Source organism: Benincasa hispida, chromosome 5 (assembly GCF_027475165.1).
Source record: "Benincasa hispida cultivar pf3 chromosome 5, pf3_genome.v1.1, whole genome shotgun sequence".
Classification (NCBI taxonomy): domain Eukaryota; kingdom Viridiplantae; phylum Streptophyta; class Magnoliopsida; order Cucurbitales; family Cucurbitaceae; genus Benincasa; species Benincasa hispida.
The window spans coordinates 17,237,573-17,261,542 of record NC_143482.1 but is presented as its reverse complement, the minus strand read 5'-3'; the positions used below and the strand labels follow the sequence as shown (position 1 = coordinate 17,261,542).

The 23,970-nt window shown below is 34.0% G+C and overlaps 1 protein-coding gene across 1 annotated transcript; it reads right to left on the bottom strand.

The window, feature by feature from the left end:
• Positions 1–1,087: 1,087 nt before the first annotated feature.
• On the bottom strand, positions 1,088–4,368 carry RAB1C (RAB GTPase homolog 1C). The gene is made up of 8 exons (XM_039033025.2): positions 4,177–4,368; positions 3,520–3,592; positions 2,826–2,873; positions 2,690–2,737; positions 2,428–2,499; positions 2,175–2,330; positions 1,980–2,083; positions 1,088–1,446 (listed from the first exon to the last, which is right to left on the bottom strand). The coding sequence occupies exons 1-8, from the start codon at positions 4,188–4,190 to the stop codon at positions 1,353–1,355; spliced, it is 609 nt and encodes a 202-aa protein (XP_038888953.1). The 5' UTR covers positions 4,191–4,368; the 3' UTR covers positions 1,088–1,352.
• Between the last annotated feature and the right edge of the window lie 19,602 nt (positions 4,369–23,970).

Sequence of the window (23,970 nt, the reverse complement as noted above, 5' to 3'; positions counted from 1 at the left end):
AAAAGTTCAAATTTATGCAATTAATTGCTTAGATTTTAGTTTCAAAAAAAAAAATTAAATTTTACTCTTAACAATTTAAACCATAAACTTTTATGAGTGAACTTACACATTTCTTAAAAAAAAATATAACTCATTTTAATTGAACTTCTAAATTATCAATATTATCTTTAGAAATCAACTATACATTAAGTTTTATACACATGTAGACTCCTAATAAACATTAGAATTGATGTATGAAAAATCTTAAATATAAATCTAAATTATTCGCTTGGAATTTAAATGATAAAATGATGATCTAACACAACGTTTATCCTATAAATTGATATTATCCTTCAATTCTTTTCCCTTCATTATAAAGAAACAATTCAACCTTAAGCAAGAGAAAAAAAGGTCCATATTGGATTAAATCCTATAAATCATGATTTGCATTCTATTTCCTAGAAAACTAGGAAAGATTAAAAGATCCATTAAAGCAAGATTATGCCCCTTTGTCTAATACTGATGAATAAAATAATCCACACACTTATTTCTTTTAGTAAAACGACAGACAGCCAGATACATACAATTGTTGAAAAACAATGAGACAAATACAGCCATTCTGCACAACTAGAGCTAAAAAAGCTACAATATGCTTACATGAGTGGAAAATTCTGTAATTTTTCATTTTTTCCATGAGAGATATCTGCAGGATTCAAATGTTAAAATTAGGTTTGTTCCATAACAGACGAAACAATTAGTTTAGCCAAATGAAGTTAAAAATTCTGAGCTTCGACTGGTGTTAGCTGAGTAGATGATAAGATGATGACCTTGACACTCATAAAGTACATTAACAATAACACTCAAAACAGCATTTTCCCACCACACAATCAAGAAAGGAAAAGGCACTTAGACAAAGCTAAAAACACCTTTTATCTTCCTAAAAGTTAATCTAAACTCAGTCTTAATGCCTATTACACCAAATCATACTAATTGAAGGAAGGAAAGAAAGAGCTACATCATCTAATGGAAGTCTGAAATTGCAACAATACTCAAAAGAAATAAGAATGAGATATATTATTATGAATGAATGAATGAATAATAAAGAAAATGATGCAAATACTCTACTGTTCATTGATATCTAAATTTTACAACTGAATAATGTTGATCCAGAAACAAATATATTGGAAAGAATGGTAGAGTTAACAAAGTTCTGACGACAAAAGTCCGAGAGAATAAAAGGCAAATCATGACGGACGAATCTTTCCATACGAAAAGCAATAGAGATAGGGAGAGAGACGACTAGTTTTACATGTCATGGTCCATACATAATCACCATCACCATCAGTCAACCATTCAATAAGAGGCATGCATCTTTAAGAGGAGCAGCAACCAGATTTCTGATTCACAGGTTGTCCTCGAATATTCACTGTCGGTGGCCTTGCATTGTTCATCGGTTGTGTTGCCATCCTATAGAAATGAACCCGAAACAAGCAAATCAAGTAAAGAAGGGAGCTTGCTGTTTCATGTAAATGGAACACAAGATTGCACCAATCTATAGACAAATAAATAAAAGACAGCTAATGAATCTAGCCGCCTAAAAGTCGAATGGAGCTACTGTGAAGTCAGTGAAGAATGGAGGTAGAATGCTTAGAAGTCGTCAAGACCTTACGGGTGGTTAACCAATCCCCATTTTCTACCTCTCCATGATGACTACTGACAGATCATAGTGCTAAGAAGGTAGGTTTATCCAAGCTTGGATCGAGAACTAATCACACCAGCTTAGTTTAGAGATCATAGGTGCGACTTAAAAGGAATAGCTCCAACACTTTGCGTAAGCTAAGTAGGACACTCATGAATATTATAATAGTAATTTAAAAGGAAAAAAGAAGAGAGAGAGAGAGTGTAAGCTTGCGGACTGTCTCTACCCTGATTCGGTAAAATGAAGAACTGAGAGACTGCCACAAAGTTGAAGTAATCAGAACAGTTGCTAGTGTTCATACCTGTTCTTTATTTCAGCAGCCATGGCCATGAAAGCCTCTTCCACATTGGTGGCACTTTTAGCACTTGTTTCCATGAATGGAATCCCAATTTCATCCGCAAAAGCCTTTGGAAAATTATTGTTACAAATTTTAGTCTTGAAATTCATATTAAAAATCCAAATTCATAATTTACAGACGCCCAAGTAATATTCCTACCTTGGCTGTCTCATAAGAAACGACCTTATTTGCAGTGAGATCACATTTATTACCAACCAGAAGCTTGTTCACATTTTCACTTGCATATCGGTCTATTTCATTCAACCATTGCTTAACATTATTGAAGCTCTCCTGATCTGTAACGTCATACACGACCTACAAGGCAGAACAATGTATGCAAGCAGACTTCACTTTTAGAAGATGGAGAAGGGCAGGAAAAGAAAATGAACAATGAAGAGAATGTAGCAATTACAATTATTCCATGAGCTCCACGGTAGTAGCTGCTAGTAATTGTTCTAAAACGTTCTTGACCGGCAGTGTCCCACTACAGTTAATAGTGAGAATTACCAATTAGCAGCAAAGACTAAAAATCCACTGAAAGCTTCTTAAACAAGCAATAAATTTTATTTAACCAACAGAAGATCATGCTTCCAGACTAGAATTTTTAAGTCACTGGAGTAACTTATCCTCTAGGCTTAGAATAAAGCAAGAACAATTGAGAAACTCAAACTTACAATTTGAAGTTTAATTGTCTTTCCATCTTGTTCCACAGTACGGATTTTCTACAAGTAATAATGTATTTCAAGAATTAGAGCTGAAAAGTTCATGTAGTCATTATCAGTAAAGAAAACCAAACATGTGGAAGCTTACAAAGTCAACTCCAATGGTGCTAATGTAGCTATCCAGATATGAATCATCCTGATTTGAAAAACAGAAGGAATTAGTTAAGGAACAAGGGCATTTAAGATACACATAATCCACAACTGCCTTCGCAGTTCGCATGAACTCAATAAATGCCAATCAGCAGTGACACAAAATCCTCAACCGATACAAAAGTCATGGGATTCACTATTACACATCGCGAGAATTTCTGTAAATATATAAAGATAATAAATCACTGTGAACAATTTATTTAGTTGTGCCAACAAATACAGTTGTTCAGAAGATCATTTGGTGACCGAAACTTATATATACATTGTCCAGCATGATCAATATCTCTGCCCACCTCGAAAGGAAAGGAACAAAGAAATTCTGTTGGACATATAAAAAAGTGAGACAACAAATGGATGAGGCGTTAACTACTGGGAAAAGTTCTCATATTTTAGCAGAAGGCGAACTGTGGATGAAACTCATCAAAAAAACACGCAGTTTTCAGCGCATAAGTAGGCATATTAGCCACAGAAATTGTTCTTTATTAATTTGGTATGACGAAGTCACGAAGATATATGTATTAACTAAAGCTACGTCAACTATTTCAACAGCCAACAGATAAGAATGAAAAGGTTGGAAAAAAGGTTGGGGAGAAAAAAAAATTATGGGGAGAGAATTAATCCTGACAACTTACAGCAAACCTCAGTAGAAGACAAGATTTTCCAACTCCGGAGTCTCCGATAAGCAGAAGCTTAAACAAATAGTCGCTGCAGATACAAGAAAAAAGGAGTGAAAAATTGCACCGAATTCGCCACTATTAAAAAGAACGAACTACTTAATATTTGACAACTCCTACAACGAGAGAGGAATAAATTCTTCGAGGATTCAAAAATTATATAGCACCGAGCAATTAAATTTAAGAAATTAACGAAATAACTACAGACAAAATAAAAACCAAACGAGTCAAGGCCCTTCAGAAATTCAAGCTCATATCACAAGTTGATCATCAAAATAAACCAAATTCACATTCAAACACCTTCAATCATTACAAGAAGAAACATGAAATTCAAAGGGTCGCCAAATAAATTGAGATCTCAATTGGATCACCCAGATTTCAACCAAATCATAACAAACAGAATCACAATCTCAAAATCCTCGATTAATTCAACCATCCAACATAAAAACATCTCTCTAAAAAAGAAACTTCCATCCTTCGCATCGACCAGATCTAACCCAATTCATCAAAAACGACAACAAAACAAGGGCTTCCAATCGAAGAATTCAACTCAAAGAAACGCAAGCGTAAAAAAACAAAAACCAAAAAACAACGAAAAGAAGAAATCGAGCTTACTATTCCGGATTCATGGCTAATTAGATGGCGAAGTTAAGTATACGAGGAGAGATCGATGCGATGAGAGGACCTGCCGGCAAAAACTTGACCGGAAGAAGATCGGTCGCCGGAGAAGAGGAGAGAGAAAGAGAGAGAAGGAGAAATCGAAGAAATGAGGAGAAGGGGAGAGGGGCGCGTGGTTTATAAAGGCCCGAAAATGTCGTGAAGTATGTGAACCTGGCTAATACGACGGATGACGTGGCAACACATAGTAATTGCCACGTGTCTTTTGTGTAAATTTATTATCTTTTGTTTCGTTGTATTGTTTGGGAGAACAGTAACATGCCTCGTCGAAAAAGGAACTTTCTGTTTTTTTTTTCCATTTTAATTTTGGTATTATAGAAACGACGTCGTTTAGGTGGGGAAAATTGTTAGCTAAAATACAAACTTGGTTTTTGAGATTTTTTAGTTTATTTTTAATGCATAATTAAGTTTCATTTTCGTTAAAAATTGTTCAACTATATTCATGTTATTGAGCATTGTGTTTCATATTTCATTGAACTTTAAAATATATTCTATAAATTTCTAAGATCTTATTTTTTTAAAAAATGGTTTTTGAAAATTATTTTAAACACTATTTTTATCTTTAATTTTTTTTATGTCATCCACTTTCTAATAATGTTTACAAAAATCAAATCAAGTTTGAAAATATTTCTTTCGAGTTAAGATCCCAAATTATCTCATCTTTTTTCATTGATCCTACCTTGGGGCATACTGAGGGTTATCCTCGACATCTAAAGTTATGAAGTTCTCCTTAATCACTATGTCTTTGCAATGCCTTTATCATCCAAAGAGCCTTTATTCTTTTGTTTTTGAAGCATTCATTAACCCCAAACAAGAGACTCTAATTATACTCTTGACGAGCAATCCAATGATCTCTATCAATCAATGTAATGTTTAATTGCACTCCTAGCTCTTCATCTGTAACCTTTTAGAAATTTGTCTTTACTCGACATCAGGCTTCTCCAAGTGTGTGAAGGGTTGTTGCCCATCTAGACCATGAGAAAGTCTCCATCTTCGATATGTTTACCCTAAGCTTCTAGCCAAAAGACTATTCTAGTTATTGATGATGCGTCAATTTATCTGGGCAAGTATGATTTGGTTAAATTTAAAGAGATCCATGAATCTAGAGATGTCGACATTCTTCGCTGGAAATTTGCAGGAATTGGGTTTTCCATGAAAAATATACCTTTTTTTTTTATTCATTCTTCTTTTTTTAAGCAAACTTTCACTTATAAATTTTTTAGGTCTTTAAACGGACCATTTTCAATACAATTTCCCTTTAATTAAAACATTATAAGATTTTCTAACAAAAACAATAATATTCTAAATGCAAAGATATAATTAAAATAATCTAAAAAATATATATTGAAATGTTAAATCTCCATCCTTTTTAAATTTTAAAATTTAAATATTGCAACATTATAAATTTTCCAACTTAAGTATAATTACAACATTCATGGTTTAGGGGTTAGGAATTAGAAGTGTTCATTTCAAGGTTTATATATGTTGTTTTTTTGGCTCTTAATTTTAATTAATTAATTAATATTTTAATAATAACAAACGCGAATTAACTTAATAATAATTTGAGGTTTTTGAGGTGGTCATAAAAAATGATTCCAATACAATTTCAATAACTCAAACGAAGAAGATATTTCATATTGTGAGGATTGATTCGTTGAGTGCTACAATTATAAATCTACTCTATTGTGAAAGTTGTTTGTTCTTTAAACTAATGGTTCATATTTATTTATTTAGGTTGATAGAATTGTTCTTTACACATCCATTACCAATCTTGTTATTATAATTAAATAGGATGTTTTGAAATATTATTGTCAATTTCTTGTTTAAAGTGAATTTATTTGCATAAAATTTTTATTTAAATTACTTGCTAGTAAAAATGTGTTAATTTGTTTAATTGGACGTACAATAGAATTTTTTTTTTAATTAATTTGATTAAACCTATTTACTCACTTTAGGGTTGTCATACCAATCTCTCTCTCTATATATATATTGTTGGGGTTGATGCCCTAAATCTCGTGGTCTTTAGTTTGTAAATTGTCTTTGTACAAATATATTATTTATTTAATAAAATAAGTGTTATTTTATTTGGCATTTAGTTGCATTATCCCAAAACCAATATACTAATATCCAAGGTTATTCGATGTTAGCTTAAACATGTATGTGTAGACATACAAGTGGATCATGTTTAAGTAATAACTTGAATGGTCTGTAGTAGATGGACAGTATTGGTTACCTTATCTTGGTGACACTACGGATATGACCCACTTTGTAAATGTTATAATTGTTGTAAAGCATTACAAATGATATGATCCTGATCATTTGTGTAGAGACATGCAAGCGGGGGTATCGTATACAAAGAGCTTCTATAAGTCTGAACCACGAATTGAATAGTCTCTCTTTATAACACCATTGCTAAAAGAGACATACATTTTACCAGGATGACCATAGGTGAATTAACCTTAATCCTGAGTGAGTTATGAACTCTTCCTATGAGGGCGGTCCTTTGATCTACATGGGTGAGAGTGGCTAGATTCGTTGACTCAATATGCCTACCATTTTGAGGATTCGTCTGATTGGGGAGCTAGAAACACAGCTATATAAGAAGGAATTCACTCATTCCTATTGTTAGGGTAAGTAGATAAATTGCTCCTTTAAGGGTTGATGATGAGAATCAAGGTATTCTGCACATTCCGGTTGGACCAATTACAAGATCCAAGGAAACAAAGATTCAACAATCATTTATTCTTCATGTACAAGATTGGAGGGTCGGTTCATCCTCTATTTCATGTGGAAAATGTTGATCCAATAGACGAATGGCCATTTGGAGTATTAAAGATCAATATTTGCTTGGATGGTGTGGAATATGGAGTAGACATTAAGTTTTCATGAGTTCAAGCACTTTGACAAATTTTTATATTAAATTCACAAACATGTTATTGTAATTTCAGCTTTAATTTTATTTCTATGACTAGTCAAAGATTGAGGCTATCATTAATGATGTTACATTAAAGATGGTGATTGGAAGATGGAGAACTCTTTTAATGTTTTATCTTGACTTTCTCTACTTTACATTAAATAGGCTTAGAATCTCTACAAGGCTATATAAAGTCTTCTCTCCATCCACTAAAGACCCAACTATACTTATAAGCAATTTGTGAAGGGTCAATGCATTGTTGATTAGTAATATCCAATGGACACAGAAATATATTTATAGTACAAAGAGTGTAGTTGTCAGTCTTTAGTGGAGTGTCCAATAGTTAATGAAGGTTGATTAATTTAATTAAAAAGTTTAATTAATTAATCAAGTATCATTAGAGCTTCAATTTATAAATCCATAAGGTGCCCTTGTTAACTCAATAAGGATTAATGAGAATCAAATTAATTTTGGAAATTAATTTGAATATTGTTCAAGTTAACTAATGGAAATTAATTGAATATGATACAATCAATATAATGTATATGATGCATTAGAATATAAAGGTTATATGAGAGAATAATAAACTATAGGTTATATTATATGTGATATAATGTAAACCATAGGTTATATGTTATATGTGATATAATATATGGTTTAATATGATATATATTAAATTAATTAATATATATTATTAAAAACTCAATTTTGAATTTTGAAAATTAAAAAAAGGGGAAGGAGTTATCAACCCCTCTTTCTCTCATATATGTGAAACACAGATGGTGTGGAGGTTCAGTTTTTATGATTATCTTTTTCATCCTACTTCCTCTATCTGTGTAATTTTCTCAAAAAAGAAATTCCTTCCTTTACCAAAATTAATACTCAGAAGCTCACATCTCTCTGTTGATTCTCATCTTGAGAATAACTCGGGTTCACTTATGTGGTGTCTCCTTATTGTCGTTCACTGGGTTCATGTTGTTGTGTGAGGGAGGAGAAGAAGGTTAGACCTGTTCGTGACCTTGGCTGTGGAGAGGATACATGAAGAGTTTAGTACTTCAAGGGTGAGTTTATATTTTCCATTTCGTCTCTATATTATTTCAGTAGAAACATGCTTAAGAATAAACTGGTTTGTTCTGTTAGTTTCCATCCTCTGCATTGTAATGTTATGTAAAACGAAATTAGAGACATAATGCATTCAATTGCTTTCGCTTCAGGGAATTTAAATCTCTTCAATTAGTATTAGAATTAGGTTGTGTCTTTGATTTTTGTTTTCAAACCTCAACTCAAAGTTTTTGGTGGCTGTTCATGACGCATTATGAATATATGTTGGTTTTGGCACTTGGATGTTTCAAAAATTGGCTTAGCTTTACTGCTTTATTCAGTCGATTTGTAAGGGTTCGATTTATTTTTTGGCATTTTATTCTTGAAATCGAGTGTATAAGTTCACGTCACTCATGGTAAAGAGTTTACAAAGATTCAAGCTTCAATTTAGAGAAGTTTGGAGCAAGAACATAGCAAAATGGATGAAGGATCGAAGCAAAGGAAGCATTATGCCCTAAAACGTAACATACAAGGTAGTGACATTGTGCATTATGCTGTAAGACAAAATGTCCAATGTAGCTACGCTCAGCAGCAACATTGTGGCACTGATGTAGAGCGTAGAGACGCTGCATGCAATGTAAGGCTATGTTGTGACAACTCAAAAACCAGTGTAGCAATGCTACATACAACGTAGGGCTATGTTGCGGCAAAGCAAAAGCCAGCATAATGACACTAGTGCAAGCGTCGTTACGCTCCGAGGACAGTCCGCTCGCGCATCAGATGGCTTATAGATCGTGGCTTCGAGTCTTCTAGCATGCAGTAGAAGACTGTTTTGCTTTATTTAATTATTAATTTGTGATAATTAATTAATTTATTTATTTGTATTTTCATTAATTAAACTAATATAAAAGTTACACTAATTTAATTAATGTTTAGGATGTCAATTTCTAATCAAATTTTTTTTGTTATTTTATACATGTGATGTATAATTTATCTAATTATATAACATATTATATGTCATATAGTATAAAAATCCCACCACATGATAAGCATTATTTCATGCATCAATGTTAATATAAGTGTTATATTATATAGTTGCATGATTTTATTAAGCATGCTCGTGAATCATATATGATTGCATGCATTAATAACATGTCCATGCATCATATTATATTATAATTGTTATAATATATAGTTTGGATGAATGGATATGTATGTTTTCATTACTTTATAATATAATTGTTATGTTATGTAATGAAAATAAATATGCATGAAGCATGACACTACTTTAGAAAAATATAATCATTATATTCTTAAGTATGCCATTAGATGCATGTACAGGTTTTAATTATTTCATTAATGTTTATAAATGTTATAAATTAATGAAATTAGAATTCAAATCTATAATCAAGAGTTGCATGCAAACATAGGTTAAATTAACCTAGACCTATGTTAACAATATTTCTAACGAGATTAGAAATAGGTTTAATCTTTTATTTTCCTTTCAATAGGATTAAATTGGTTTCAAGTAAAAGATTAAATTTATAACATAATTATCTACAAGTGACCTTTGTCTAAGGAAGATTTTGTTTAGGCTGGGGTATTTAAGTTGACGAAAATGAAATACCTTTACCTGGGAACCGACTTGGAAGGTGAATTAGACAATTATATTACAAGTATGCAATGAATGGTTAAGGTTTATTAAATTATTTAATGAACAAGACTTATAATTGTTAAACTATCCAATATAAGAGTTATATTAGGCCAAGTTAACAATCACTTAGTTAAATTATTAACCAAAATTTTCTAAGTTAACAAATCATATGTTTAAAACACTGAGTGGGAGGAAAATGATGTATATATGTCACCTCACAAGCTTACCTCTTTCACTTAAAAAGAGGTGCGAGGATGGCATATACCACTCTTGTGTGACACATACAGTCCACTTTAACTTGTTTTGCTTACTAATCTCATAGTCAAGTAATTAAAAACAACAACTCTTTGGCTTAACTTATTTTATTACATACCAAATAATGTTTATACAACTTAACAACACAAACTCTTAATTATAGAAACTTGTAACAATAAATTTAAGTCTGAAAGTGTGGCTGCAGTGTGGCAGACTTTGACTTCAGCAGCACCCTGAAACTCCTCTTTTTCACTACTTGGGAAGAAAAACACAAGAGAAAAGAATGAGCTCCAAGGAGCCCAATGAGTAGTAAGCATCTTACTCTTACAGGGTCTTTTTCAACCCTTCAGAGCTGACAGCTCAATCAGCATATCAATATGTGAGTTTGATACTGTACCTCAATCTTGAGCAATTCAGCTCCCTACTGTACCTATACTCACGGTAAGTAATTAAACATATCTCTTTATACCTCTATGTGCACATAGGTCCACCTCTTAAGGGCTCAGCAACAAGATCCATCGGTTCCCTGACCATCGCACGCGAGGTTTCTTTTCACAAGCTCAGGAATTAAGACTTATGGCCATCTGACCATCCCGTGATATTCCATAAAAAAAAAAAACTCAAGATTTAGGTCTTATGGCCCCCTAACCATCCCATTGTTGGAGCTAGCATGTAATTAATGCAAGTAATCAGGATCATTAAGCACTCTAGTTCATCAATTTTAGCAACTAAGAAAGCATGTTCAAGAACTTAAAATAGGGTTTGAAGATATACCTTTGAAGACTTCATCTTCTAATTTGAATTCAGTTTGATTCTTGACTCCAAAATGTTGTAAACCACCACTTGATCTTTTCTACTATTCTCTTGGACCTTAGATTGGGTGGTAGAACCCAAAATGAACTAAAATTTGAGGGAATTTTGTAGAGGAAAACAGTGGTTTTTCAGCTAAAGTTGAAAAACACTTCTTCAACCCTCACCAGCAGAATTCAACTTTGCATGCCTTTCAATCTTAGCTGAATCAATTGACTTTTATTCAGTCTATTTAGTGCCATCAAATTGCATAGAAAAATGACACCAAATCCACAAGGAATGTGGAATTGTGAGTGTTTAAAATGGGATAAACTCACTTACCCAATTTTCATTTTTCAAATTAAAAAACCAATTTTATTTAAAAATGATTAAAATTAATTTATTGACTTTTCATTAAAATTCAATCTTAATTTAATTTTCCAAAAAATTAAATTAATACAAAACTTATTTTCAAATTTTGAATTTTCAAATTTTTTAAATAAGACTAATTAAAATAATTTAATATCCAATATTAAATTATTAAAAAATCAATTCCACAAACATGAATCTCTATTCATGTAATTAATATTTAAATCGTATTTAAATATTATCTAATTATCCAATTTGTTTAGTTTGTCAATTAAACGTTCAATTCGAATTTGAATGTTTCAAATTCTCTCATCACGCTATTCTAAGGTTTAATCCATTTATGAGCTAATAGGGGGACCTGATGGACCTACAGATCATGGGCTCCAACGATCTGAAATTAACTCACTAAACTCTTTAACCCCAACTAATCAACATTCGTTAACTATCGGGTCACTCTACTAAAGCCCAGTAGTTGTATTCCTTTCACTATAGATATAATTGTGTCCACTTAATATAACCATAATCAGTAAGTCAACCCTTTACAGGTTGTTCATAATAATAACTGGGTCAAGATCTGTTTTACCCCCAAGTTTACATCTTGTTCCTTAAGTCCCATTGATTCTCTAATGAACAATTGATTTTTTATTCAATCACTAAACCAAGTCCCTCTCGGACTAATGAGAGAGTATGGCCCCTCATTCAAGACCCGGAGTCAGCAGTTAAGAGAACAACCTCTCTACTATCCCTAAAAGCGGATAGGAGTGAATTTCATCTTGCACCCTACGTCCCCAACTATCTATCTGATCTTACCCCTGAAATAGGAGGCCTATTGAGCTGGTGTTATTGAGTCAACCATCGCCTATGCAAATCTAAGGATAATCCCGAATAAACAGGAGTTCATAGTTAGCTCAGGATTAATGTCAAGTTACCTAGGTCATCTCTTTAAAATAGTCAGTTTTAAATAGTAAACAGCGTTATAAAGTAAGAGTAACTTATTTCTTGGTCCGATCTTATATAAACTTTTTGCATAGGACACCCCCACTCTCATGTTTCCACATGAACGAATCAGGATCACTTTGTTTGTAGCACTTTACAACAATTGTAACATCTACAAAGTTGGTTGCATCCAATAGTGTCACCCGAACAAGGTACCCAACCTTATCCGTATACTATCAGAATAAGATACTCAGCCTTATCCGTATACTATAGACCATTTTGGCTATTAACTCGAACTTGATCCACTTTTATATCTCCACATAAAGTTCAAGTACTCATGTAATAACTATGGATCTTAGTTTATTGGATTTAGGTTATTACTAAAACGAAATGAGCAATTCAAACATTCAATAACAACTTTATTGAATCAACCTTTAATAACATCTATATTGATTAACAAAATAAGTTTATTGTTTACAAACCACAAGTTTTAGGACATAAAACCTAACACCCATGATATTCCATCAAGGCTCAGGGATTAGGACTTATGGCCCCCTGACCATCTCATGATATTCCATCATAGGCTCAGAAACTAGGACTTATGGCCCCCTAACCATCTCGGGTGGTGTTTTCTTCGCAACTTACTAGTTGTACATATATAGATATACATGAATGGAATTTATCAATAAACATCCAAAGAAATACAACTCAACGTTCACCAACGAGAATTTTCTTTTCCATAGGCTCCTTGGCTTCCTGGTTTCTTCTTGGATCTCAAGCCTTGGATCACCCTAGAACAATTGTGGGCATAGGATAGGCTTTCCTTGGAGTAGTTGGGCGCATGGCAGCTCTCCTCAGGTCAGTTGGATGCATGGTCCACCCTGTTGGACACATGGGTTTCCTTCTCAACTCATTTCAATCTCAGTTGAGCGCATGGTATGTCACCTCAATGCATGGTTAGTGAGGTTGGACGGATGGCATTCACATAATACCTTAAATTCTCTCCAGCTCTTCCCTTTTTAAGTCTTCTTTGGGAAAACTTAAGTTGTGAGGTGAAATGAGGCTTTTTCCTTAAGGTATTTATAGGAAAATTCCAACCATCCTTGTCATCCTCTCAACTTCCCTCCACAAGACACCTCCTACTTGCATGAAATCTTACTTGTCACTACCATGCAATGCCAACGCATGGTCTTTTGCCACCACCTACTTGTATGCAAACTTAAGTGCCTTTACTTAGCAATGTCCAACACATACTTTTGAGATGGCCATCCCACATTTTGCATGTTCAACTTTGCTTCCTAGGCTTCTACCACCTACTTGGACTTAGTCAAGATCTCACTCGATTATGCCACATATCTCACCATACTATCAACTTGATCCTTAATGCCTAAGATACACAAGTCAACGCATGGTCCACTAGGTTTGGATGCATGGTTCCCTAACTATGCTACCAACTTATCTCCCTTTCATATCATAGTTTTCTTCCTTGGGTTCATAGCATGGTTATGCGTCCAATATGCTTTTCTTCTAAAATATGTGTCCAACTATATCAAATTAGTTTTTCTTGGTGTAACTATTTTCCAAGGGATTGTCTCATGCTTCTATCTTGCTCTTCATAGACCCAAAATAAAGTCCTTTTATGAGTCTACATGGCCATCTATGCGCCCAACCCTTATGTCCCTAGGGTTTCACCACTTGTTGTGTCATATGTTGTCCAACACTTAGTCAAAATCTCTCCACGAACATCCCTATGCATTCACCCTACTTGTGTAATGCATCCAAATCCTCATAGTATGCACCTAAGTAAGTTCACTCCCATCCTAGTATGCATTCAAATCTTTCTTCACCTCTCATAATGTGTTCAAACTTAAAATGACTTATCCAAGGTTAGACCCCTACTCTTCATATTCCTAGCACTTAGTCAATACTTCACTCTCCTTGACCTACTTATGCCTTAAAGTTCACAGCATAGTTTCTCATGTTCATAACATAGCTCCTCATGCTCACAACATGGTTTCTTATGCTCATATCATAGTTCCTTATGTTCGTAGCATGGTTTCTAAGATGTCTTCTATGCGTCTAAGGTGACTTCTTCATGCGTCCAAGTTGTCCAACTAGGGTTACTTGTGTTGGAGATAATGTCCTAAATCAAGTGTATCTTGTAGTTTGTAAAGACAAAGTATATATCTAATAAAACAAAAGATATTTTATTAATGTTTAGACTGAATTAATTCAATCCAATAAACTAAGATCCAAGGTTATTTTGTGAAGCTTTAACATGTATGTAAAGACATACAGGTGGATCTTGTTTAAGTAACAACCTAAATGGTCTGTAATAGATGGATAAGACTGGGTATCTTATCCTTGTGACACTATGAATATGACCTGCTTTATAGATATTAAAATTGTTATAAAGTGCTATAAATGATCTGATCATGATCATTCATATGGAGACATGTGAGTGGAGGTATTCTATACAAAGAGTTTGTATAAGATCGGACCACAAAATGAATATTCTCTCTATATAACACTGTTGCTAGAAGAGACTTATATTTCACTAGGATGACCATAATGTTGGGGTTGATGCCCTAAACTCTCGTAGGATTCTATAGTTTGTAAACATCTGTATGAACAAACGCTCGTGATGTAATAATATAAGATATTTTCTTCACTGTTGTCTATGAAATATGAGATATTTTATTTGCATTTATCATAAACCAATAAACTAAGATCCCTAGTTGTCGTTGTAACTTAAGCATGTATGTGGAGACATACAAGTGGATCATGCCTTAAGTGATAACCTAAATGGTCTGTAGTATATGGATATAGGAGGGAAACCTTATCTTGGTGATATTACGGATATGGCCTGCTTTGTAGATAGTTACAAGTGTTGTGACGTGCTACAGATGGTCTGATTCTGATCATTCATGTAGAGACATGCGAGTGGGGGTGTCCTATATAAAGAAGTTTGTATAAGACCGGACCACGAAGTGTTTAGTCTCATTATATAACGTCATTCATGACAGAGACTTTCATTTCACTAGAATGACCATAGGTAACATGACCTTAATCCTGAGTGAGTTGGGAACTCCTGCCTATGAGGGCGTTCCTTTGATTTGCATGGGTGCGAGTGGCTAGATTGCCGACTCAAGCCTATCACTTTAGGTATCGTCTGATTGGGGAGTTAGGAACTCAGCTACACAAGATAAAATTCACTATTTCTCTGAAGCAGGGGTAAGTAGATTGTTTGCTCCCTTAAGGGCTGATTCCAGGGCTTGAATGATGTGGCACCACACACCTTCTCATGGCCCAAGAGTTGTCCACTCATAGTAGGACTATGATGTATTGTTCATTAGAGGGATCAATGGTACTTATGGAGTTAGATGTAACTACAAGGGCAAAACAGTAAATTGGCCCAGCTGTACTTACGAGCATCTGTGAAGGGTTATCGTACTATTGACTGGTTATATCCGATGGACACAAAAATATATATGTAGTGAGAAGAGTGCAGCTGTCAGTCTTTAGTGGAGTGCCTGACAGTTAACGGATGGTGGATTTCGTGACTAAAGAGTTTAGTCAGCTATTCACGTACTGTTGGAGTTTCAAGCTACAGGTCCATAAGGTCCCCTTGGTAGCACGATGGACTCAAGTTGAGAATCAATGTTTGGGTCAGTTTGAAGTGTTCAAATTGACAAGAGGGAGTTTCATTATATATTATATAATTAAATTGGTTCAATTATATATGATATAGTTAACATGATGTATGAGATACATTACTTAGAGGAATTTAATATAAATATGATTTATATCAAGTAAAGGGGCAAAGAACTATGGCTTAAATGTTACATATGATGTGATATTAAAACTATAGGTTATAAATATAATATGATAAGTTAGTTACTATATTTATTTATAATTAAAACAATTATGAGATAATTGTGGGTGGTTTCTCCTTTAATTGTGCGTGAAAGTGGGAGGTTGTATTCAGTTTTCATAACTGAAGGTTAAAATAAAAAAATGTTTCCATTTTGTAAAGAAATTGCTTCATTAAGTACACTGCTAATCATTTAGCTCACGAGGGACTACACGATAGCCTTCAAGTGTTTGTCTAAAAGAATCGTGTAACATTTTACTAAACAATCAGGTGGCAAGCGAGATTCACTAAACGATCGTGTAAATATCAAACATGTTTTTCTAAATGATCGTGTACCTATTGAGATTTACTAAACGATCAAGCACACAAGTCTATATGATAGATAGTTCATTCTCCCACTTGCTTGGTCGTATAGTGCGATCGTAGTTTCCTCCAACCCTCAACCAAATTCATAACATAGCCCAAACCTCTTGGATTCTCACTCCGAGAATACCAAGGTTACTGAGCGGTGGTGTCCGAGAGGTTACTTGTTCGTAGAGAAGATTATTCATGATTGACCAGACGATTTGCTAGACGATCATAGCGACAGCAAGACGTGTTGGTCCAAGTCTTCATGAGAGAAAGATTTCTGTAGAAGAAAAGTTCTTCAAAGGTATGTCTCTCGTCCCTTTGTATTTATTTATAAAAGCATGTCGTAATTTATTAGAAGATGCATAACTAGTTTGTATGTTTGTGAATATTTGTAATTCTATCACAATGAATTTGGATCGATCCGTGTTTCCGCTCATGGGTTTTCTTTTATAAGAGTTCCTTCACATAAGTAACTTGACTTTAATCCTGAGTGAGTTGTGAACTCCTGTCTATGAGGGCAATCCTTTGATTTGTATTGATGAAAATGCCCTTATTAACCAACTCGACAAGCCTACCATTTTGGGGACTTGTTTGAGTAGAGAGCTGGGAATACAACTATATAAGATGAAATTCACTCCTTTCCTAACCATAGGGAAAGTATATAAATTGCTCTCTTAATAACCGATTTCGAGTCTTGAAGAGGCCTCAACCTCTCACTGGCCCAAGAGATGTTAGTTTTGTTGGAGTTAGTGCCCTAAATCTTGTAGGGTTCTATAGTTTGTAAACATTGTTGAACAAACTCATTATGTTTTTAATAAAATATTTTGATATTTTATTCATTGTCTATAAAATATATGATATTTTAATTGCATTAACCAGAAACCAATAAACTAATATTTGAGATTATCTTTGTAACTTAAATATGTATGTAGAGACATATAGTTGGATCATGTTTAAGTGATAACCTAAATGGTATGTAGTAGATGGATAAGACTGGGTACTGTTGCGTGGAAAAAGAGAGAGGAAACTAAATGTGTCTTATGTTATGCGTTGATCTCCATGCGTCAATGGTCATGCATTGGACTAGAGAATATACAATATGCGTTTAAGCATGTATGCGATGACCATGCACTCCTGTCTCGCTTTTTTGCCAAGTATAACGAGAATGCAAGTTTCTCGAGATGATCCAAGGTTGAACACAGGGACTTGTAACTCAATAATGTTTATGAAGTAATGCGTTTGAGGTGATGAATAAAATTAAAAAGAGAAAAGTTAAAGGATTATGTGCTACTCCTACTCCTAACTAAACAGATTGAGCAATGGAAGTTTAAATATGAGAATTGGTAGAGATGCAACAGTTGTTAATGCATAATAATATTCATTGTGTTAGGTCACCCGAGTAATCCCAGGTCGCCACACTAACGCATCGCACACCTCTCGATGGCCAGCCACATGCCTATATCTCTATAATGCATGGTTGCGTCAAGCATAAGGTCGTGCCTATCTCTAGGAACAATGCATACTTTGCTTTAGTGTGTTCCACTACTCACCCTCTCAGGTAGTTAGTTGCGGCTAATTAGCTCATAGACAAGCATTGCGACAGCTTATGGACAAGCGTTGCTACCGCCTCACACCAAGCAAAGAAGATTAACTCACTATACTCCCGCAATGCACACCTCTCAATAGGTTGCTACATGCGTCCTATCTCTAGGCTGCACGATTGAGTATGCGACTACCTTTGATAACTAAACGATGATAAAGAAGATGAAGCTGAAGGAAATAATAGATGCATTGATTATAAAATGTATTAATTTCTTAAGCCAAAATGTAATACAATACAGAGATAAGAGGAGAGGTGGAAGGCTAGATGCAAGCAATCTCTTGCTTTTCATCGAAAATGCGTCAAGGTTGCTGGTGGCGCCATAGATGGATGGTGGAGAAGTCTGTCTCAAGCTCTATCTTCGGCATAGCTCCGGTCGTCACTCGGAAGGGTCTATGGAGGTGGAGAATCCTCAAAGAGTGTCTACTTATGCTCTCATCTGTGATTACAAGGATCTGCCTCAAGGCAGAAGCTCAGATGCCTTGAATTTGAGCTCTAAGGCTCTATTTATAGAGCTCAAACGCCAACAGCATTGGTGATCCCACTCTGAATCACTTCCACTTCTGACTCGGTAAGTGAAATGTCAACATCATCTTATCTTTTTTACAATCCCAAGGTATGCATACATGCTTGCTTCTCTTGAAGTATCAACGCATTCCACTTACTTTGCAATTAATCGTCTATCATGGTTATTACTCTGTAGTTTCAGCATTCCATGCGACGAATTGGTCTTCATGAAGACACATGCAATCAACTTTGCGATGGTCTAGGATCAACACATGCGATCGAATCCTGCGATAGCTACAAAAATAGACATTTTGGCGCAGAATAACGCATAATATAGGGTTAGTAGAGATTTTCAGTGCTGATCGATGCAAGCTTACTTTTCACATGAATTCTTAGTATTATCAACGCATATTTTACTTGTTAGCCCTCATAATTTTAAGTAAAAGGCTACAATAGCTTGTATTTCTACAAGCTATTAGGTACCTTATCCCGGTGACACTATGAGTATGGCCCGCTTTATAGGTGTTACAATTGTTGTAAAGTGCTACAAATGACCTGATCCTAATCATTCATGTATAGACATGCGAGTGGGGATATTCTATACAAAGAAGTTTGTATAAGACCAGATCACAAAATGTTTATTCTCATTATATAACACCATTCATAATAGATACTTATATTTCACAAGGATGACCATAGGTAACATGACTTGAATCCTAAGTGAGTTATGAACACTTGCCTATGAGGGCGATCCTTTGATATGTATAGGTGAGAGTGGCCAGATTGCCGACTCAACAAGCCTACCATTTTGAGGATTTGTCTGATTGGGGAGCTAGGAACACAACTACACAAGATGGAATTCACTCCTTTCCCGAGGCAGGAGTAATAGATAAATTGCTCCTTTAAAGGCTAATTCCAAGTCTTGAACAATGTGACACCACACCCTCTCTTGGCTCGAGAAAGGTTTAGTCAAAGTTGGACTATGATCTATTGTTCATAGAGATCAATGGTACTTAAAGAGTTTGATGTAACTATAGGGGAAAATGGTAATTTGGCCTAGGTGTACTTCAGAGCAATTTGTAAAGGGTCATAGTATTGTTGACTGGTTATATCCAATGGACACAAAAATATATCTATAGTGCAAAGAGTGCAACGATTGGTCTTTAGCGGAGTGCCCGACAGTTAACGGATAGTGAATAATGTAATTAAAGAGTTTAATTATTATTCATGTACCGTTGGAGCTTCAAGCTACAGGTCCATGAGGTCTCCTTAGTAACTCAATAGGATTTAGTTGATAATCAATTTTTGGATTAATTTGAATTGTTCAAATTAATAGAGGAATTTAATTATATATGATATAATTAAGTTGTTTCAATTATATTTGATATAATTGTCATAATGTATTTGATACATTATAGCTTAGTAGAAGGAAATAAATATTTGAATGAGATTCAAATATAGTTTGTATGAATTAGATTCATAGTTGTTAAATTTAATATAAATATGATTTATATTAAATGTCATATAATAGAGAAACTAAACTATAGTTTATATTGTATGTGATACAATATTAAAACTATAGGTTATATCTTATATTTGATATAACATATAATTTAATATATATATATATAATATGATAAGTTAGTTATCATATTTATATTTATATTATTATTGTTTTTTTAATAATAAGGAAGGGAGTTACAACTCCCTTCCCCATCTTTTCTCTCCACCCACATCAGTGAGTGGTGGTTATTTTTTATGGCAAGGAGAATAAAAAAATGTTTTTCTTCTTCTTTTGTGATTGTTGTTATTTGAACAATTGATTGAGAAAGAAAATGACAGAAGTGTTCTATGGCTTTTGTGTTTTGTGTGAGAGTTCTCAATCTTCCTCCTCCACCTTAAGCTTTCCCTCTTAACTAAAATAGTCAGAGCCCACCACTCCTAGATATTCACCTTGAGAATACCAAGGTATCCATTGTGGTAGTGTCCGATTTTTGTTCGTGGTTTATCTTGAAGAAGGTCTTCAAGGAGTTCGTGATTCATTCAGGGGAAAAAGTGAAGAAAAAAGTCTTCAAAGGTGAGGTTTCTTGAAACCTTTTTCTTTTAAAGCATGTTGTAATTTAGTTGTAAATGCATATTTTGTTGTTTGTTCGATCCACTTCCGCTCAATATTTGGTCGATCCACTTCCGCTTAAGATTCTTTCATTAGAACTCCTTCAAGTTTATAGTTGGACTATAAACTGTTGTTCATTAGAGGGATCAGTTGTATTTAAGGAGTTATATAATGACCCGAGTTCAAGAGGGGTACATGAATGAACCGATATCATATCTGAATGAGAGGGATCCTGAGGACATGAAAGTATGGTCAAGAAATACTTAAAAAGAATTGAAAGTTACTACCTATACCAATAAGGTGCACCTTCCTTTTCGGTGGCTCAATCATAAGAACTCCAAAGTTAAGCGTGCTTAGCTTGAAGGAATCCTATGTTGGGTAACCTCTTGGGAGTTTTCCTAGGATGCATGTGAGTGGGGACAAAGCATACTAAGTTATTTGATTAAATTATAACTAGAGTAGGAATAGAAAAGGCTAGGAGAATGGGTCACCCCTTCTTTCTATAAATAGGTCTCCATGGCGCATGTATGTGATATAGTTGAATTGTGAATTTCGTACTACTTCTCTCAAAATCTCTCTTCATTTCTCTACTACTTCTTCTTCCTCTTCCAAGTCTTGGAGACCACACATACAGTTCTTGACATTCTAGAGAATAGCAAGGTTTCATTTACAGTGGTGTCCCTTGATCATTGAAAAGACGTGGAGGAAACCATGAAGAATTTGAAAATCTACAAAGGTAAGTTTTAGCTCTTCCCTCTTTTCTTTTCTTAAATGCATGTTAATCTTGATTGTTTATCCATTTGTTATTATTTTTATATCATATTTTGTTTATGTAGAATAAAAAAACAAAATTGCAAGACGATTACATGCTTCTGCTTGGGATTCGATCCCTTCAACTTGGAGGTCTTCTATGTGTCCAAGTTACCTCCCCTATGCATCCAACACTTAACCATGCTATGAGTTTGGCTTCCTTAACTATGCTACGAGTCTATGCTATGAATTGAACTCTCCCAACTATGCTATGATTTTCTTACCCAACTATGCTTTGACTTTTCCTACTCAATCATGCTATGACTTTTCTTACTCAACTATGCTATGACTTTCTTCTTCAACTATCAATATCAAGGTGAATTAAAGGAAGTATTTATAGTAAGTGGGAGAGAAATGTGCGTCAACGTATCCCGCAGTCTCTATTATTAGTTGACATCATGAGATTTATGTTTGGCCTCGAGGCGCCTTTGATGCATCCCCCTACGGATGGTGTTTGCATGGGTTAATAACAAAGTTAACTCTATAAAAAGATAGGACTATTATTTTTTTTCTCAATATTGTTCTTCCCTACGGCAGAGTAATTTGGGCAAAAATTTTAAATTCCAAAATGACTAGTTATGCTTACAAGAATTCACTAAGGTGGTTAATGAATTTTTGACCAAACTAATGGTAACTAAATATTATAGGAATAAGAGTTATTCTAGTATTATATTTGGTTGAGAATGTCTCAATTCAGTGAATGAGTAACTTACTGCCCTATGGTAGCTTTTATTTTAAATCACTAAAGTATCATTGTAAAAAGAATGATTAGGGTTCATTACTATTTTGCTAAAATATGATTGGATTTGCTTTAAGAGTTATACAAGATTTCCGATATAAATGAATTAATTTGGTTTTAGAAAATATGTCAAGTTCAATTATTTCCTGATTAGCTTCAAAAAAGTTAACTATTAAAAATGATACAACATAGGAAACTTTAATTAATACAAAGTTAGTGGTTAATGATTTAGAATTCGTCTTGTATGAGGAGTGTCCGCAAACTTCTGGTCCAAATGTCAAACGATATGTTCGTAAGGCTTATGACAAGTGAAGGAAGGCTAATTAACAAGCTTGAATCCACATCTTGGCAAGCATACCTAATGTCTTGGCTGAGATGCTTAAGCTTATGCAAACTGCTCATGAGATGATGGGATCTTTGCATAAGGTGCTCAAGCTCATTCACAATGTAAGATTGGAAGAGGGAACATTTTTTCAAGAATAAGTGTTCGATATGATGGTCCATATAATTTTGCTGAAATGAATGGAGTTGTCATAGAAGAGCCCTTGATTGACAAGGACGGGTCCAAAATAGGCAAATCTGATTTACTTATTTTGGAAACATGCTTAGTAGAGAATGATGATTCTACCTAGTGCTTGATTTAAGAGCCACTAATCATGTTTGTTCTTCATTTTAGGAATCTGATTCCTTAAAAAAAATTAAAGGTTGGAGAAATGACAATGAAAGTAGGGACTAAGGAGGTTGTCTCAATTGTTGTTGTAGGGAATGTAAAGTTATTTTTTTTAGTAAGAATAGTTATTTGTTATTGAATAACATCTATTTGGTTCCTAATATTAAGAGGAATCTTATTCCAGGTTCTGCCGATTGAATATCCTTTTAATGTTTCATTTCTTGGTAATAAAGCGTTTATTTCAAGAAATGGATTTGAGATATGTTTTACCAGTTTAGAAAGTAACTTATATGTGCTAAGGCCGTTAGCATATAAATCACTTCTTAATATTGAACTGTTCAAAATAGAAACTTCAAAGACTAAAAGACGAAGAGTTTCTTTTGAAAATGATACCTTTCTTTGGCATATACGTTTAGGTCATATTAATCTCAATAGGATTGAGAAATTGGTAAAGAGTATAATTCTAAGTGAGTTAGAAATTGACACTTTACCAGTATGTGAATCGTGCCTTGAGGGTAAAATGACTAAAAGACCTTTTACTGGAAAAGGTTATAGAGCCAAAGAAATCATGGAGCTTATACATTTAAATCTTTGTGGTCTGATGAATATTAAAGCTAGAGGAGGATATGATATTTCATCTCATTCATAGATGATAATTGTAGGTATGGTTATCTTTACCTAATGCAATATGAGTCTGAAGCTCTTGAAAAGTTCAAGGAGTATAAGATGAAGTTGAAAACTTATTAGGTAAAAAGATAAAAATACTTCAATTAGATTGAGGTGGAGAGTATATGGATTTGAGATTTCATAACTATTTGATAGAACATGGAATCATATCTCAACTCTCAACATCTGGTACACTTCGATTGGATTGTTGAAGATTGTGCCCTAAATCTCGTGGTTTGTAATGTATAAACAAAGTTCATTTATTTAATAAAATAAGAAGTTATTTTATTTGACATTTAGAAATGTCTAACTCAATCCAATAAACTAAGATTCAATGCTACTGTATGTAACTTAAATAAGTGGATCATGTTTAAGTAATAACTTAAATGGTCTGTTGTATATGGATAAGGTTAGGTGTCTTATCTTGATGACACTACGGAACA

What these genes read in the sequence shown, in the direction of transcription:
- RAB1C (XM_039033025.2), bottom strand. An exon ending in GTCTTCTACTGAGGTTTGCT is followed by an intron (nt 2,874 to 3,519) that starts GTAAGTTGTCAG and finishes TTTTCAAATCAG; the next exon opens with GATGATTCATATCTGGATAG. An exon ending in GCACCATTGGAGTTGACTTT is followed by an intron (nt 2,738 to 2,825) that starts GTAAGCTTCCAC and finishes TATTACTTGTAG; the next exon opens with AAAATCCGTACTGTGGAACA.